This window comes from Pleurodeles waltl, chromosome 5 (assembly GCF_031143425.1).
Source record: "Pleurodeles waltl isolate 20211129_DDA chromosome 5, aPleWal1.hap1.20221129, whole genome shotgun sequence".
Classification (NCBI taxonomy): Eukaryota; Metazoa; Chordata; class Amphibia; order Caudata; family Salamandridae; genus Pleurodeles; species Pleurodeles waltl.
In genome coordinates this window covers 1,371,253,622-1,371,272,251 of record NC_090444.1, presented here as the reverse complement: position 1 = coordinate 1,371,272,251, position 18,630 = coordinate 1,371,253,622, and the positions used below count along the sequence as shown (strand labels likewise).

The window sequence follows — 18,630 nt, the reverse complement described above, 5'->3', positions numbered from 1 at the left end:
GCAGCACTGATTGTCACCCACCTAAGTAGACCCTTAACCATGTCTCGGGCCTGCCATTGCAAGGCCTGTGTATGCAGTTTCCCTGCCACTTCGACTTGCCATTTAAAAGTACTTGCCAAGCTTTAAACTCCCCTTTTCTTACATATGACACCCCTAAGGTAGGCCATATGTAACCTACAGGGCAGGGTGCTATGTAGGTAAAAGGCAGGACATGCACATATGTGTATTATACGTCCTGGTAGTGAAAAACTCCTAAATTCGTCTTCCACTACTGTGAGGCATGTCCCTTTCATAGACTAGTATTAGGACTGCCCTCATATACTTTTTGAGTGGTAGATTCTGATCTGAAAGGGGTAACCAGGTCATATTTAATATGGCCAGAATGGTAATGGTAAAGCCTGCTTATTGGTGAGGTGGGATTTTCTTAATACTATTTTAGAAATGCCACTTTTAGAAAGTGAGCATTTCTCTTCACTTAAAACCATCTGTGCCTTACTACCTGTCTCCAGTCAACGTCTGGGCTCTGCTGGTTGACAGCTCACTTCTGCATTTCACCCAGACAACCACAAACACAGGACAATCAGTCACGCCTGCATTCATCTGCATTTTGAATGGGTCTTCCTGGGCTGGAAGGGTGACACTTACATTTCAAAGGCCAGTGGCCTGCCCTCACACAATGGACTGGTAAGCTCCCTACTGGGACCCTGGCAGACAGGACTGAACCGAAAGGTGAACTTGTTCACTTCAAAACCACTCTTTGAAGCCTCCCCCACTTCGAAGGCATTTTGGGTATATAAACTAGGTCTCTGACCCCACCAAACCAGGCACTTCTGAACGTACACCTGCACCCTGTCAGAGGAGCTGCCTGGCTACCCAAGGGACTCATCTGGACTGCTTTGCTGAGAAGGACTGCTGCCATGCTGGCCTCTGCCTTTGCTGAGAAGGATTCTGCCTTCCCCAAAAGTGCTCTCCAAGGGCTTGGATTGAGCTTGCCTCCTGTGTTCTGAAGTCTCAGAGCCAAAAAGACTCCTTGTGCCTTGCAACGGAAAATTAAAAGCATCGCCTGCTGGATCGACGCAGCACCTGTGCCTTCTCCCAGCACGTCAAGGATTTTCTCTGCATCGTTCCTGGGTGTCAAAATATCCCTGCACCACAGTGAGGAACCAAGACTGCAAGCCGAGAAACGACATGAACCTCTTTCAGCATGAAAAGAAACAACACATTGTCTGTGCCGCTTCAGAAAATTCGACGCAACACCCTATTTTTCCACGCATCTCCTTCTCTGCGGTCTCTGTGCGCCGTTATTTGTGACGCATACCAGGTACTGTGTGTAACAAAGAGACAACTGCTTAGTTCTAATGATTGTGACTCTTTTAAACCTTTTAAAAGTGATATTTCATCTTGTGCTTACTGAATCTTCGTTGTTTTGAACTTATTTTATTGAGCTCGATATTATCTATTGTTCTAAACTTGTGTGGTGTATTTATGTGGTGTTTTTGCTGTGTTACTGTATTATTTATTGCACAAATACTTAACACATTGCCTTCTAAGTTAAGCCTGACTGCTCAGTGCAAAGCTACCAGAGGGTTGGCACAGGATAGTTTGGATTGTGTGTGACTTACCCTGGCTAGGATTGTGGTCCCTACTTGGACGAGGGTGTATACTTCTGCCAACTAGAGACCCCATCTCTAACAATGGGCATAATAAAAGCAGAACAGACAGTGAGTGGGATTTGTCGCGAGCCTTCATACGGGCACACACTGTTGAGGGCGGGGTACCTACGGTGAGAATAGTCTCCTTTCTGCTCTTTAGGGCATTCAAAAAGGGGTTCAACGATGCTCTACACCAGCCATGGATGTGCTCCTGCTCAACACACGGGGACCCACTTTTAGCCATAAACATAAATGTGGAGCCTCGCACTTGACTCCTGGCTTTTGAGGACATGCATTATTTAAATATCAATCAGGCTTCTGCCTTCGACCAAACCCTCTGGTAGGTAAATCATGCAGAAATAAATTCTTAAACCTATCCGGTTACAGGAGCACACGAGGCTCCTGCGGCGCAGGTGGAGCCTGGGTACCCTGTTGCATAGTAAGAGAAATATGATTCACATTTTGCGCAGGGTACGTGAACATTCAGATAAACAGGATCACATTTGCCCTTTCTCAGCTCCGTTGCTCTCCCTGGATGTACTAAGCTCAGATGGCAGTGTATGTACAGTAAGCCTTCTAGCCCCCTTCTTAAATGGTTAGCATTGAGTCAGTGTAGGGAGTTTAATGCATTACTTCGGATTTAATCAGGCTTTCCGGTTCTTTCAGTATTATTTTCTTCAGATGGTTCCCATTAGGGTTTACATGTCCAATTTGCAGCATATACACTCCAGAATTCAGATCTTGTAATGTAATACAGAGCCAGGCATGTTACCAATAATTGAGCTTTGTTCCTTTTTGATTAGTTTTAAATCGGACACATATCCGCACTTGCTGAAATGTCCAGGAAATAAGCAATGTCTGTATCCAGTTTCTCCCTGACATAAGCTTGGGCATGAAAAAATAAACACTGTGTGATGAAGGTCTTAAACTGACTCATGTTTCGTTGTTTTCTTGTCTTCTTTTTAGGATTACGACTCTTTCTTCGAGTCCAAGGAGAGCAACACCGTTTTTTCGTTCCTAGGGCTGAAGCCCAGGCCGGGTACAAAGGTGAATATTTGTTTTTTTTGTAGCGCTCTTTTTCATCTTTTGTGGATTGCCTTTAACTCGCTAACAATAATAATCAGCGTGGTACATATTAGTGAAACTATGGTAAGGCCTATTTTACGTTATTAGACTTGTCAGGGGGTCTGTGTGCCAGCAACAGGCCGACTGAAAGTTATCCTGGATGGCCGGTGCGGTTCTCACTCTTTTATGTCAATTCGGACACCAGCAACAAGCACTAGCAAAGCCAATAGCTCTCGCCTACGGGAAGGCTATTGGCTTTATCAATGTGTTGTAGGCATGTTGTATATCAGTCTGGCTGCTGTTCAGCTTTGTTAAGTTATTGGTGTGGTGTAGGGTAGGATAGCGTTGAGTGCGGTAGATTGCTGTAGAGTGAGGTAGACTGGAGTGGGGTAGGTTGGAGTGGGGTATGCAGGGTGGATTTGGAGTAGGGTAGATTGTGGTAGTGTGGATTGGGGTAGAGTTGAGTGGGGCAGATTGGTGTAGAGTGAGGTAGACTGCAGTGGGGTAGATTGGGGTGGAGTGGGCCTGGCTGGGTGGATTGGATTGGGGTAGATTGTGGTAGTTTGAAGTGGAGTAGATTGGTGCAGATTGGAGTGGATTACAGTGGGGGGAACATCGGCTAGATTGGGGTGGGGTAGATTGGAGTGGGGTAAATTGGATTGGATTCGAGTGGAGTGCGGTAAACTGGGGTAGGATAGAGAGGAGTGGAGTGGGACAGATTGGAGTGGGGTTAATTGAAGTGTACTGGGGTAGATTGGCGTGGAGGGTGACTATATTGGGGGTAGTTTGAAGTGGAGTGGGGTAGATTGGGTGAAATACAGTACATTGGAGTAGACTGTAGTAGGGTGGGGTAGATTGGGGCGGAGTGGAGTGGATTGCAGTAGTCTGAGTTGGATAGATTGGGGTACATTGGAGTTGGATAGATTGGGGTACATTGGAGTTGGATAGATTGGGGTACATTGGAGTTGGATAGATTGGGGTAAATGATGTGTAGTGGAGAGGCAGAGAGGAGGGGAGTAGAGTGGAGGCGGGTAGAATAGTGCTGCGTGTTGTCGGGGAGTAAGTGGTGTGGAGTGGCATGGAGTTAAGTGGCATGTCATAGAGTGCCTTAGAGTGGAGGGCATGGAGTGGAGTGTTGTAGAATAGAGTGGTGTGGAGAATGCATGGTGTGGTAGTGCACTGCCAATGCAGACAACACAGTTTCAATTGAAATGATCTTTACATTTGCCCCATCATACAGTTTTACTGTGCACAAACAATAACGTGGGGAAATGTCATCACCTAGTGTATTGTGTTTTTATTGTATTCAAATATTTGTTTCCATCACACTTCAGAATTTAAAAAAAATGTGCTTCATTTTTACTTTTCTAATTCTGGTACATTCTGAAACATTAACACAATTCATTTTTGTTGTGTGCAAGAAAAAATAACATCCTACACCTTGTCCTCTTACATGGGTAGTCGGCAGGATTGTCACATTAATTTTCCCACTTTGAAGTCAGAGAAAGAAAAGTAAACACCAAGCTTTCTCGGAAGCCAGAGCCTGGCATTTGGCTTTTATCTTTGAATGCACAGAAAATGTTACAATATAGGAACAAGATTTAAAGGCCTGTTTATAGAAAGCAAGTATTCGGAAGATACAATAAACAAGCATGGCTCACAGGTGGGACCAACTCAATCTGAGAGCCTTATGCAAATAAAGCCAGCAAATAGAAGCAAGCAAGTGTGAGTTACAAACCACAGTGCCAATAGTGAGCAGTGGGTAAAATGTATTCCCAGGGAAGCTTTCAGAAGTCATAAGGAAACCCGACAGTTCGCTATCTGGTAGGCTTTTAAAGGTGACAATTAACAGAGAGCCACAAAGGGAATGTGAAAGGTAGAGAAATGATGATGTGGAAAAAAAAACAGAATAAAAAAAAAAAAAGATTGACGGGTACTGACTGAAAGATGGTGTTAAGAGAAATAAAAAGGAAATGAGAGACCAAGGGATGTAGAAGACAGAGAGAGAGGACATAGACATGAGATCAAGAGAGAAACATAATCCAGACATAAGAAAAAGAGAACTGGCTGTGAGACAATTTCGGACAGTGGAAAATTGAAAAGTGCATAAGGTAGACGTGTCAAAAAGTGAAAGCTAGAAAAACCAAAACAGAGAGCGAAGAAAATCAAAGGAGTTAAGAGTGAGGGAAAGAGATTGAAATTAACAAGCAAGACACAGGAGAAGGGGCAAGGGAATTGTGGGAAAACATAAAATGAGAAAAACATATAGAGTGAGGAGAAACTCGGATGAAAAGAGAAGCAGGTGCAAATAAAGAGCAAGAAAGGGACAAAGAATGAAAGTTGTGTGATGTGGTATTTTTCAGGATTGAAGATAGGGGCTCACCCTTTCTGATTGGAAAATTGAGTCCTTTTAAGAAAAATGGCTTAACTCACCACTCTGTTGCATGGTCCTTCTAATCTACTTCAGGTGAACCAGTTTGCATACATTATGCAATCACAAGTGGCGTTTACGGGAGAGGGACAACCTCTGCCTTAAAATACCAGGCCAGAAATGGAAGAAGGGCCACGAAAATGAAACATTTATTTCACTTGACAAGTCAGGTCACGTCTTTGTGGAACACCATGAGAGTCTGGAACACCAGTGTGGCTTAAGATGACCTTAGGACACAATTCTTTGGCTAGCTCTACTGCCTTCAAACAAATTGTTTTGTTAGACGTTTAACAAATGATGCCATATTGAAAGTGCATTAATTTACCGGAGTTGACATTAGCATGTGAGGGCTCACACTATGCAAACAGTCCACTCTTAATTGCAGGATTAGGGACTCCGAAAACCCACCACATGACAGAGATATTTTGTTTTTCACAAAAAGTAAAGATGACCAGGCGTCTCTTGCTCAATTTTAGGATTAAACATGATTTAGGACACGATTCCTAGAAACACTAATGTTGTGAGAGTGACATCATGCCTGAGGGTAAGAGCAACCAAGTGTTTTGTTCTAAATAATTAAAACTCAATGGTATTAAGAATCCTGTTGATACTCCTGTAGCTATAACTAGTAAAGTCCGTAAGAACCAAGAGACCATGATAAGTCAGTTATCGATGTGTTTGAAAAACATTGAGTCTCAGAACTGACTGCTCTTACCCTCAGGCATGATGTTGCTCTTACGACATTAGTGGTTTTTGCTGCAGTAAGCTTTGAAAAAGTCACGAGTGTGACGAAACTCGTGTTGCTTTGGGTGTGGCTGTGGAATCATATTCGTCTTGCCAAATTGGTGTTTCTACCATTAATAAAAAGAGTTCACCACAACTGAACTCACCTGGATGACTATGCTATTACTTATTTTTTAGGGGAGCTGCGGTATTTCTAGGAATCATATCTATGTGTCACCCTGGGGGCACCAGCACACGCTCTTGGGCAGTAAAGGATACACTACTGTTCAGCTCCGTGCTGTTGTACATTTGGATTGTTCTTGACTTTTGTTAACATATTACAAGTGTGGATAAATTTGAGGAGGTGCAGTCATTGGAACCACTACTACCCATTGATTTCTGTGTGTATGATTCAGGACACCTCGGCTCCGGTCAATCATTGCTTTCTGGGAGATGTAGTCTTGGTTCAAATTAACCCCACTTAGCTAACGCACCTTAAAATAATGATGTGCACAAACAAATAGCTGTTTTGCATAAATTGTGTCATGCTGACATGAGGTCAAATGATTACCCTAAAACCTGCCTATAGAATTCTAGTGCCCTTGTGACTGAAATCAGCTGTCACGTTTTAAGCAAGGCCTTGTATCTCTATCACCAAGGCTTTTAAAAACGTAGACAGGATTCAGGTTAGTCGAAAAGTAGAGTTAAAAAAAAAAAACTTTGAATACAGTCAAGTCGGCAAGTTATAGCAGTGGAAAAAAACTGAGAGGCCAAGCAGCACCCTGCTGCCATCACGGACGGACTGTTTGGGCCAGTTCCACTGCAGGGGCTTGGGGGCATTCAGCAGGGCAAGGGGAGGAGAGTCAAAAGGGGACGTATAATCCACCACTGGCAACAAAACAAAACTAAACATTATTTGGGGTTGGAAAAAAACAAACACAAAAATCTTATCTCATTGCTGATTAAGCTTTTAAGTGGAAAAAGGGCGAAATCATTCTCTGGAAAAGAAATGTAAAACAATCCGACTAGAAAGTAAGTCGAGCAAACGTGGTCTTTTTGACTCTCTTCTCTAAAAGGAATTCCGTATATCCCTATGATGATCGGACGCTGACCGGGGGGGGGGGGGAAGAGATTGTGTCAGAATCGGGATTACAATGCTCTACACAATATGTGACAAATAACACCTAGTAATGAGTGTTCAGAGAAATTCTGTAATGCTCTCTTTCTGAAGATCCCCACCTCAGCACATTCCCGGAGCCGAGCTCTCAAAAAAGCGACTGTTAAGATAAACAAGTGTGGCGGGTGGGAGGGGAACGGGCATCTGCAACGGGGAACTAGTAGGTGGGCGGTGACTCGAAAAATCAGCAATACAGAGGAGAGAGCATGTGGTGTATGGGCCAGAGCTGCTAACTTTGGATCCGAGCTACGGGGTTCGATTCTCTGCATCGACTCAACATACTATGTTTTTAGGTGAATCACTCTATTCCCCGTGCCTAAAAATCCAACAAAAATGTATGACTTGAGTAATCTAACTGGGTTCCCATAGAGCGCTCCAATACTTTCTTGACAAGTACGTGCTATAAGCAACTGCAAAAAATAAGGTGTTTTAAAAAAGAAATAACTTAATAAATAATTTGTTTGGTTTTGCATTAAACAATTAAGCAGTTCTAATGTACGTCTGGTATTATTCTCAAATACCTCGCATTAACAAGAAAACACAATAATAACAATCAGTTCCAGGACATCACAGAAACTTAGCTGCCAGCTTTTACCGTGAGTCTAACAAACAATAACCATCCCCCAACCACCCTCCCACCCCTGCTTCCATATAGGATTAAAATCTGTTAGTCCATCTCGATGGGTTTATATGAACGCAGTCCAACATGTATTATTCTTCATGGGTGTCCTGATGCCCCTGTATCTGTGTACGTCTTCTCTTGCTCATCCCGCACTGGCCTAGGGATTACTCTAACCGGTTGGGGACTCTGGTGTTTCAAACTATGAACTAGAAGAAGCCAGCAATGTTCTGGTCATCTCTGCCCACCCTAACAGGGCTTCCTGTACTTTGGCATCCCTCCAAGTCCTCCGCATATGCACCTATGCCGCTCCGGCCCTTTCAGCCATATCGGATTCCCAAAGTTTTCTTGTCTGGGCTAGGGGACTAAGCCAGTGAATTGCTATGCAACGTTTCACAACTACCAGTCCCAGTAAAAGGTAGCATCTGCTCAGTTTTCTACCTGGGGTGTGTGGCCAGAGTCCCAACAAACGTTATTTGACATGCAGTGGTATCTCCCAGCCCGTTGCTCTGCTAAATTGAGTGGTGATCTCCTTCCAGAAATGTCTTATTGCGGGGCAGGCCCTGGCTAGGTGTGGAAAATGGCTCTCAAAAATCCACATTTTGGGCAATGGAGATCCCGGGTGGGGTATATGGCATATAAACGTCTCGGGTGGGATATAACATGTGTATGAAATTATATTGAATTAATTTAAACCATGCATTACCCGCCACCTCCTTGACTCCCAAGTGTATCTTCGTCCATTTGTTCAACGATAATTCCTCTCCCAAGTGTGTGTTCCAATGGTATTCTTTTGGTAAGCGTTGTTTCATTTGATCTGCATGTAATGCACGGTATATGTGTGTTATTAGCTTCCACTACCTGCCATCTCAAGTAAGGTAATCAGTGTCTGAGCTCGAGTAGGGGTCTCGGGGAATGTGGGCCACAGTTGCCTAGCAATTGCTGCAAGTTTTGTGAAGTGTAGAAAATGCCTGGTGCCGACATGAAAGTAATCTTGGGCTTGCTGATAGGTTATGAATTTACCCTTAGGTTAAAGGTCAGATAGCATTAGGCATCCACCCTCCTGCCATTTAGTCATGGACATCACTTGCATCATCTGAACAGAGGGGGGGTACTAGCCAGATATCTAGGTCAGGGGCAAAGGGTGCTCTCTTGAGCACTCATCAGACTGTTCCCAAATCCTCCCTATAAGGTGAATAAATTGTGAAAAAGTACGAAATATTCCTCCACCCCTCAACAGAAGTTACCGCAACTGAATAAGAGACGCTCCCAGTTTGGCTCCCCATCCAGCCGGAGTACTGTGTGCTGTAAGTGGGCAACTAAGTAGTATAATTGGAGGTCTGGAACCTCTAACTCACTTTTCTCCCACTCTACGGAGTGTGGAGAGACTGACCCTACATCGCCTATTTTGCTAAAGGAGCTCGATTATCAGCCGGTCCAACTCACGGGGACACAGAGCGTGGGATCTCGTAATAGGTTCCTTGCATTATATGTAGGCACCCTGGTAGAACCGCCACTTTTACAAGTGATCTCCTGCCTACTTGCAATAAGCAAAGCATGTTCCAAAATTTATGGAGGATTTTAGATTTGCAATCACGGAGCCAAGGTTGAGGGATTAAAACCTTTGGGAATCTTGAGTAATATCTAGCCCCAGGTACTTAGCCTCCTTTGTCTTCTGTGGGAGACCCCAAAATAACTGACCTTTCAGATCCACTAGTGTGCCCAGGGGATATAAAGTGGATTTTCGTATATTCACCCAAAGTCCTGAGTATTCCCAAAATGTGTGCATTACGTTCAATAAAACTGGACCTGAGACTTCCGGGTTTCGGAAATAAACCATGATATACAGGGATACTATATGCTCTCTAATACCTAATGTGATTCCCCATCCCCTAAGCGCATATCTAAGTCTGCACGCCAGTGGTTCTATAGCAATGGTAAATATAAGTGGGGCAATGGGGCATCCCTGCCAGGTGCCATGTTGTAAGATAATCTCGTCTGACACATATTGCCCTGCCGGAACCCTAGCCTTTGGGTGAGTGTATAATAGTTTGACCTATTGAAATATAGGAGGAGCCTAGCCCCATCTTCTCCAGCACCTTCCAGACAAAAGTCCCAGCTAAGGGAGTCAAAGGCCTGTTCTATATATAGGAAGGCAGGTGCATAGCTACTTCCCTGCACACTAGGGTCATGTATTACATGTGCCAGTATTCTTAGCTTCTGCAGTGTTCTCCCCCAGGATAAAGCTTGACTGGTCATTGTGGATCAGCGAGGGCATATATGGAAGAAGGTGAGCTGCCAGCACATGGCTAAGGAGTTTCAGGTCAGCGTTAAGCATCAATATAGGTCTGTAGGATTTAGCCTCCCCAACATCTTTTCCCAGTTTTGGTATTAATGATATCAGAGCTTCGGTCATGGAGCCCGTTAGTTCCCCTCTGTCATATGCTACTATGTATACCTCGGCTAGTTTAGCCAGAAATATAGTTGTGAAGTGTGTGTAAAATTCAGTGAGAAGACCGTCACCCCCCAGGGACTTATTTAATTTTAAGGCCTTCAGAGCTTCCTCTGGATTCTGTTTGGATATTGGGGCCTCCAGTGTTTTCCGATCATCTGGAGATAGCATTTGCAGTGGAAGATCGTTTAAATAATCTATTAAATCCTGGTTTCCACTGTGTGTGGTGTCGTGTATACTGCTCACAGGTGAGCTGCACATATTTTGTTAATGGAATGTTGCGTATATTCCAATAAACCATTGGAGTTTTGTAACACAAATATGGGTCTTGGTGTCCTCTCCGTGTTTAGCAATCTGGCCAATAATCTCCCCACCTTTCCCCCCCCTCACAATACCAATGCTGCCTTGATTTCTTATATATTTATATTTTTATATTTATATAGAAGATCCCATGTCTTGCACAGCTTATGTGTTTGTCTATCCCAAGTCTGGACTAAGGATGCGTCTGCTGCCAGTTGTTTTTCTAGTTGTTTTAGTTCTGTTTTCTGTGTGGTCAAGTCTCTTTCTAGTGAGTTCAGTAGTGGCGATACATAGCCCCCGGACCACCACTTACATTGCATCCCACTCAGTGGCCCTAGAGCTAGTGGAGTTTCAGTTGGTGTCGAAGTAGTGGGCCAAAGATCATTCATTCTATAGTGTTGTGGAACGCTGCACCTGATAAGTCACCCTCTAACTGGAATCACAGGACCTTCCGTGTCTGTCTCTGGAGGGAATAGATTAGCGAAAGTGTTCCAATCTATATCTCTCCAAATACGGAATGTTTGATACTCTGTGAGCGGCTGACGCCTGGAGAAAGAAATAATCCAAACTACTATGAGTGTTAGTAGCCTGAGAGAGGCAAGAATATGTACGTGCTTGTGGGTTGCGTTGTCACCACACATCGTGGAGCCCCAGACCCTTAAGCATCTGCGCAACATCTGGCACAACGCTGATGTGGTGCGTGGTTTCAGGCCCACCCGGGGAGGGGTTTGATCAGTCAACCCATTCAACACACAGTTAGTCACCTGCTCTGATAATTTTGATAAACTGGGAGACGTGCACTGCTCAGATTACTGACCCCAGGAAATTTCCATCATCCGTGTTGGGAGCATAAACATGAATTATACATAATGCATGTGCATCCAGCTGTCCCTCGAGTATTATGTATCTAACATCTGAGTCGATAACCTGTCTAGTTAGCTGAAAGGGGACCCCCTGTGCTATCCATATCAAGGCACCCGTGGCATATCCGGAGTAGGATGTGGTTATCACTTTCCCCGCCATCTCTTTTGCAAGGCTTTGATGCGTTTCTTGTAGACATGCAATGGCTACCCCTGTATCTCTTAAGATAACTGTGTATTCTTTTGTGTTTCGCTGGGTTCCCTAGGCCCTGTACATTCCATGACAAGAATTTGCAGTGTGGTGATAATGTTTTCCAGACCATAATACAATTTTTGTGATTTGGTAGTAACCCACATGATGAGCGTTAATTTGTGATTCCCCCTGTTCTGTTCATGGAAGCCCCCTGTTGTACAAATCTTAAACACAATGTTAGTACGGTAGCTCCTAAATGCAAAGCCAGAACATACACACAGGCATATAACATAGCCAAGAACCGTATTAAGGAACAGTAACTTTGTGACAAGCCCCATCTCCTTCCTCCCATGGGCAGTGCCCTTAATCCCCATGGGTGCACTTAAACACCCACGACAGCTATGTGCCCCGCCCCATCCTCCCATTCCCCAAGTTAAGTAATCACCACTGAAATATCAAACAGATAGTGTAGTTTCTATCTGGGTCCCGTGGCCCCAGTCCTCAGGAACCCCCAGTGGGGAGTCAGGCGAGTGTCAGTGGTCGAGGTTCCCAGACTACTCCCCCTTATTGAGTTGTGCACACCCCATAGTTCAGTAACCTTCCCCAACCGAAGCCTCTGTGGGCATCGTGCGGAAGGTGGCATCATCTGCAATGCAAGTTCGGAGTGTCTTCCATCTCTTTGCAGATTTGGTCATAGGCTGTGTGAAGCCCAGGATCATGCCGCCGGACCAACCATAGTTTGTTAGCTCACTGATGCGTTCCCCTCTTCGGACTCTGGTAGCTGGCTTAACAGACTACAGGTATCTAGGCCCTAGGTAAGGCATTTCCCATATTGCCATAAAAGGACCCCCTCCCCTCAGCGCCGCCTGCGTCTCTGTACACGAGGACAATGCTGGTGTAAGGACAGGTTGGGCTTTAGCGGCCGGGGTCAGGGGTCAGGTGCAGTTGCTGGATACCTGCGCTGTCCGGCTCCACAGCCTCACCGCCTGCCGCTTGCACAGGGCCACGACCGCGGGCCCGATGACTCCAATCCCTAGCACATAGGCCGTTGCTTTTACTGGTGGTTGCTGGTAGCTCTGCCACTGGGCCCAAACCCGCTACCTCGTCCGGGTCGCCTCCTCACTGACGCGCTGATGGTAGCTTCTGGTAAGTGTTGCTGAGCGCTCACTGTGTAACTACAATTCAGTCGGAGGCAGCTCCGGCGCCGAGGGTACGTTTCACTTTGCCTCTCCGGCCCTGCTCCTAGCGTTCTTAGTGCTCTGCCGGATTTTCAAATCAGATCGTGTTGCTCGTTTGTTGAGGATACTTTCTACTTATGCATCGATGTCTGTAGAAGGATTACTGCGTGAGTGTGCAGGATGATGATCGGATAATGTTACAAAGCACGGAGCCTCGGCAAGACATGTCTGCTTGGCCATCCTGCCTGGCCACGTCCCAACTGCAAAAAATAAAAGGTTGGTGGGGGTTGAAAGAAGCAATAAAGTGAAAGAAAATGCTGTTGCAACCTGGAAGTAAACACCACATGAAAGTTGTTGTAAAACAAACACACAAACGAGAATAAGACCAAATGTAGGGTAGGTGGCAGGGCCTGGGGCAGCATCAACACAGACATCAACGGAGGAAAGAGGGGGTCAAGCAGCACAGGGGAGAAAGAGGGAGAGAAGTACAGGAGGAATTCCGCCTGCTGAGAAAGCTGCTCTTTTGCATAGTGCTTAAGCCCAAAGAAAAAGTAGTGCCTGTAAACTGGGCAGGGGAAGTACACAAGTAATGCAGCCATGCTCCAGGAGGGTGGACGAACACACCAAGAGGATGGGCGCCTACATCAGCTGACCCATACGAAGTGAGTAAATGAGAGGGACAATGGAGCCAACCAATGGTAAGTAATGGGTGGACTCCAAACCCACTGATACAAAAACAAAATGTCTCAGAGACCGCGCATACGCTGTCTCCGTGAGACCTAAAAGAGTGACTTTCTCTGTACCTTTGTGACGTGCTTTGACGGGTTCTGTACTGTGCACTCTTTAGAGCGGCCCTGTCTGGAATGTCAGCCTTTTTTTAATATCTAGTGTTACTTGTACGATTAGTGGAATTTTCGGGAGAACTTTGGTAATTATCCCTATCACAGATTTACTGGAGTGCATGTATGAGTAAATGTTTCTGCGTACAGGAATGTAGCATATCTACATTCCCATACGTGCAAATGACATACAAAAGCACAGCAGCACTTTTTTTTTTTTCTGCATAGGTCAGTTACTTTTCCTCACAGAAAAACTCCTTCCCTACATCCTCTATCCAGGGCGGGAAAGCTCCTACTAAAGTTTGTGGATACTCGCAAACATGCAGGTTTATGGCAGTTAATTCACATGGTACATCCACAACCCTCTAAAGAATGCAGATGTACTGGCACGGGTAATTCTACCATTAAGCAGTGACTTTCACCTGCATTTGCACTACATTGGGATGCCATTTGTGCAGATACCTTTCTGAATCGGGCTCTACGTTACCATTAACAATTGCATGTCCTGTTTCCATTTTCATGAACGGGTAAGCCCCCCCCCCCCCTTCTCGAGCCCACTCTTGCCTATGTTAACCCCTGCTTTTCTATAGCCATGTCCATGGAGTTTATTTATTAATCTGTGAAAAAGGCAGAAAGCCACCACAAGAGTCAGTGGCTCTTTTGTTCCTATGTTCACTTTCTTTTCTGTAGGGCAACAAGAAAAAGTAAACAGACCAACCCTTCATTTTACACTGAGACCTAAAACGCTGTCTGGGCATTTTATTCTAGAATATGTTTATTGGAAACTTGCATTAGCTGTGTAATTTCAGTTTTTAGCGTGGTGTTGAAGAGATTAATGGCACGACCTCATTTCTCTTCTATATCCCAAGTGCAGCAACGTGGTGACGAGGTTACCTTCATTTTAAGCGCATTTAAGATTGACTTCTCATAGATGGATCAAGCTCCACCATGAAGACCAATTAGCAATCTTTTGCTGACATCATTGGAGGGGAGGCGAAGGAGAAAAGTGGGTTTGGACCTCAGAATTTTGTAAAACCTTGGCTTGCAGTGATGGCCTTTATGCTTCCCTTCTTTGGGATGGAATTTAATCCTCCGTAGTCGCTACTTCTCAGTATCTTTCGAGACTGTAATAATAGTTATGCATACCTTTGTTCCCAAAATGGTTTATCTCTCAGCACTCACTGTGCTTTAGTTTCTGATAGAGCATGATACAAAGAGGTTGGCAAAGGCTCTCTGGGTAATGGGTACCTATAGTACATACTAACATCTTGATAGATATTATTTTAGGTAATATATTGTTGCATCGAGTACCGAACAAACTCTTCCACGAGGTGTTGTAACACACACGTTGTCAAGTAAAAATTAAATAATGGAGAAACTGTAGTGTACGTTTTTGGAGATTCTTTTTAATTCTGTGGAACCTAATGTAAGCTGTAGGGTGGTTAGACCTGCCTGTGGGTCGGTCCCGGGCATTAACCACAACAACAAGTTATTTTCTGTGATATTGGACTGCAGGGTTTCCTGTTCACAGGCCTACTCCGAGCTGATAAGTCTGTTACATCGACATGGGGCCGTGGAGTGTGTGGAGAGCTCTGTGGCCGCATTGTCTTACCTTTGTTTCTGCTGCTGTTGGCTTCTTTCCAGTGATTTCAATTGTTTGCCAGTCCACATCTCTCCTTCCTAGAGTTGGCATTCATGCACAAGATTCTCTCCTTGTAATTAAATATTTAAACAGTTATAGGGGATTTATTTCTTCTTTGCTGATAGGTGAGGGCACAACAGCTATCACTTTCTGATTTGTTAGGCTTTTGCACTAATGCCAAAGGTTCTTCCCTGTATGGTGCCTTTTTAAATATATATATATATATATATATATATATATATATATATATATATATATATATATATATAATAATGAGAGAGGTATTTTGGGAATAATTCATACATATTACTTTTTTTTTAAAGGAATCAGGCATTTATTTGGAAAGCTAGGGTTCTTGTAGGTATGTAAGGGCCCATTATTTGGAATGGGTTTGTTTACCAACATGGTTCACAGGAAACACTCTGCTAAGAAATATCTTTGTGCAGGTGATGATGAGGGTGAAAAGAAGCATAATAGGGAAAGGCTGTTCTTTCTCCCCTTCTCAGTTTGAGTTTTCTGAAGAACAGATGTCGTATTTAATCTTCACTTATCTGGAGTCTTGCCAAATGAAGGGATGTTGTCGTTATTCTCCTTCTGCTGCATCTCCAGTTTCTTCAGTAAATATTTTTCCTTCTTCTTTGGCTTCTTCACGTCCCTCACCAGAATAGGAGGAGGAAGTACTTGAAACTGTTCCGAAGGGCAGTTGTTTTTCAGAAATCACAACTTGTCACTCTCTACAGGTATTTGGGGCTAAATCTGCAGATACCTATGGAAGATCACTTGCCAAGTACAAGCTTGGAAATGTTCCTCCAACTGCTGTTTCATCCACCTCATGCCAACCGGTTATTTAAGAGATTTTTGATCTGCTTCAGAGGGAATTAAGTAATCAAGAAAAAGCAGATCTTCCAAATTTTTATTGCGTCCCTCCTTAGTGAAAGGTACATGGAAATTCTGCCTCCTGTAAAGATTGATACAATGTCAGACCACCATGCTAGACGTTCATATGTTCTTTCAGAAGATGTGCCAATAACAGAGCAAAGTGGAAGCTTTACTGAAGAAAGGCTTTTCTGGTTTGAATCTTGAAGTGAGAGCCGCTGTTCATGCAGTGTATGCGTCCCAGTCTTTTGTTAAGGACTTTTAGGCTATAACAGCGCTCATTCAAGAAGAGCTAAACTGTCCATGTTTTTTTTCTTCCAGATATGAATATGCATGCAAATTCGAATCAGATATTGCTTGTGATATTTTAAAGATTACATCGGTTTCTGCAATATCAAACATCGCTTCTCGGCTTCCTATTTATCGTGGAGATTGGAAAGCAAAGAGTTATGTGATGTATCTCATTAAGGATGACAGACACGGATATAAAGGTGATTGCCAGGGCTCCGATAGGTCACCTTTCGTTATTTCATCAAGCATGGCAAAAAAAGTATTTCAGATTCTTGGGTTCTGCTCATAATAAAGGAGGGTGATGCTCTGGAGTTTGAAGAGATCCTTTCAGATCCAGAATCATTACATCTAGTGTATGCCCAGGATTCCTTGCAGCATTTAGTCTTTAATCAATAATTTTTAGATGGGATGGAGCACATAAATGGTCCAGGTGCACCCTCCTCCTTAACTCATTCCACACTGTGCACGCTGCCATGACTGAGTCTGCAGTAGCCTGGGAGGCGGGTACAGAGCCATCTGCAATAGAGACAGAGCAATGTGGTCATGTTCAGGTGCCATGTGCGGTTGTAATTGTGTAGGGTAGAGCCAGTAATGAGCATATTGCACTTAGTGTCTAAAATAATACAAATCCATATCTGGGGCTCCTAGCCCACCCTGCTCATATGGAAGTGTCATTATTTTTCACATTACTCTGACCTGGTGATCTGCCCACTTCAGTGCCACGAGGTGAGACCTGAGCTGCTTGCGAAAGTACACCGTCAGGGGGAGTGGCAGATTAAGAACAGGTAAAGAAATTTAGGCAGGACAACGTTTTAACAATGGCAAGCCTCCCTCTTGACGATAGTGAGTTTCATCCATTCCTCCACCGATCTCCCAGGCAGGACATCAGTCTGCCATAATTAGCTTGCCAGAGCTCATCTAGGTCCAGTCTAAGCCAGATCCCAAAATAAGAGACAGGATCCCACACCCACTCAAGGGGAACTCTGAGTGAATCCCTGGTTGCAGCCGTCGGAGGAATGTGATAGATTTAGCCCAGTTAATATTAACACCTGTGATAACACCAAATCTGGTGAACTCTCTAATAAGCAGGTCCAAATTATTCTGAGGATCCCTAACCGAGTCCGCGAACATAAATACTAGGGCTCTATGGGGGGTAGACGCCAGCCCGTGGTGGGAGTAGTGTTCCTGCAGTCGATCTGCTAATGGCTCCACTGTAGTCGTGAACAATATGGGCAATTAGGGGCATCCCTGCCGGGTGCCCCAAGATATTTTAAACAGGGGAGTTATCATCCCATTAGCACCCAATCTAGCAACTGGTTGAGCATATGAAAAACTAATGAGTCCGATAAATTTGTGTCCCCTTCCAAAGCACAACAGTAGTTTGAAAAGATAGGGTCATTCTAGCAAATCAAACATTTTGGTGGCATCCAAGTGTACTGCTGCAGCCCTGACGTTGGACTCAATGATATGCAAGATGGTAAAAAAGGTGCACAAGTTATGGGCCGTTGAGCGGATGGATACAAACCCAGACTGGTAAGGGTATGCTATTCTAAGTAGGAGCGGGAGGAACCCCAAGGCTGTCAGTTTCCCTAAAATTGTGTTATACATGTTTATCATAGATCGGGGTCTATATGATTTTCAGTGCCAGGGGTCTTTAACTGGATTTAATATGGGAACACTCAATGCCTCCCGGAGGGAAGGGGTTAGTATTCCTTGAGACAGTGACTCTTCGTACATCGTTAAAAAGTGTGGAGCAAAGATTGGGGTGTACTCTTTATAGAAGGTGGGGGTAAGACCATCCAGGCTGGGAGCCTTATCGCTAGACACAACATTGATAACCAGTGTAGGAAAGTGCCCCTTTTGACATGGTCACCCACACTTTTTTTTTTGCCCTAGTACTTTTGGACTGAAAGTGCACTGGGCCCCTGCTAACCAGGCCCCCATTGCCAGTGCTCTTTCCCTTAAAACAAGGTCAATGTCTAGTTGTAACCCAATGGGCAAGGACTTCAGCACCCCTGTAAGTCTCTAGTAAATGGTACCTCTGGTACCTATGGCATGGCTACTAAAGAGGGTCCCTCAGGGCTGCAGCATGTAATATACCACCCTAAGGAACCACACCCAAACAGCTACTGCCTTTGCAAGCGCGTGAAATGGTACAAACCATTCTGAAAACACAACATGGCACACTCACTGTGTGCCATGCCAATGCACACTGCATATACTATGTCAGTCACCCCTATAGCAGGCCTTTGATCCCTAAGGCAGGGTGCATTATATGTGAGGGCACATCTTCATGAGTAGATAGGCCCCTGTGATGTTTAGTTCCAAGGCT

The 18,630-nt window shown here is 44.4% G+C and overlaps 1 protein-coding gene across 2 annotated transcripts in view; it reads left to right on the top strand.

Moving 5' to 3' along the window:
* Window positions 1-18,630, top strand: part of SH3BGRL2 (SH3 domain binding glutamate rich protein like 2) — a 240,015-nt gene that overhangs the window by 176,941 nt on the left and 44,444 nt on the right. For both annotated transcript variants that reach the window (XM_069235630.1, XM_069235629.1), the window contains exon 3: window positions 2,619-2,699. In XM_069235630.1, the coding sequence (XP_069091731.1) occupies window positions 2,619-2,699 (81 nt within the window). The remainder of the gene's footprint in view (window positions 1-2,618; window positions 2,700-18,630) is intronic.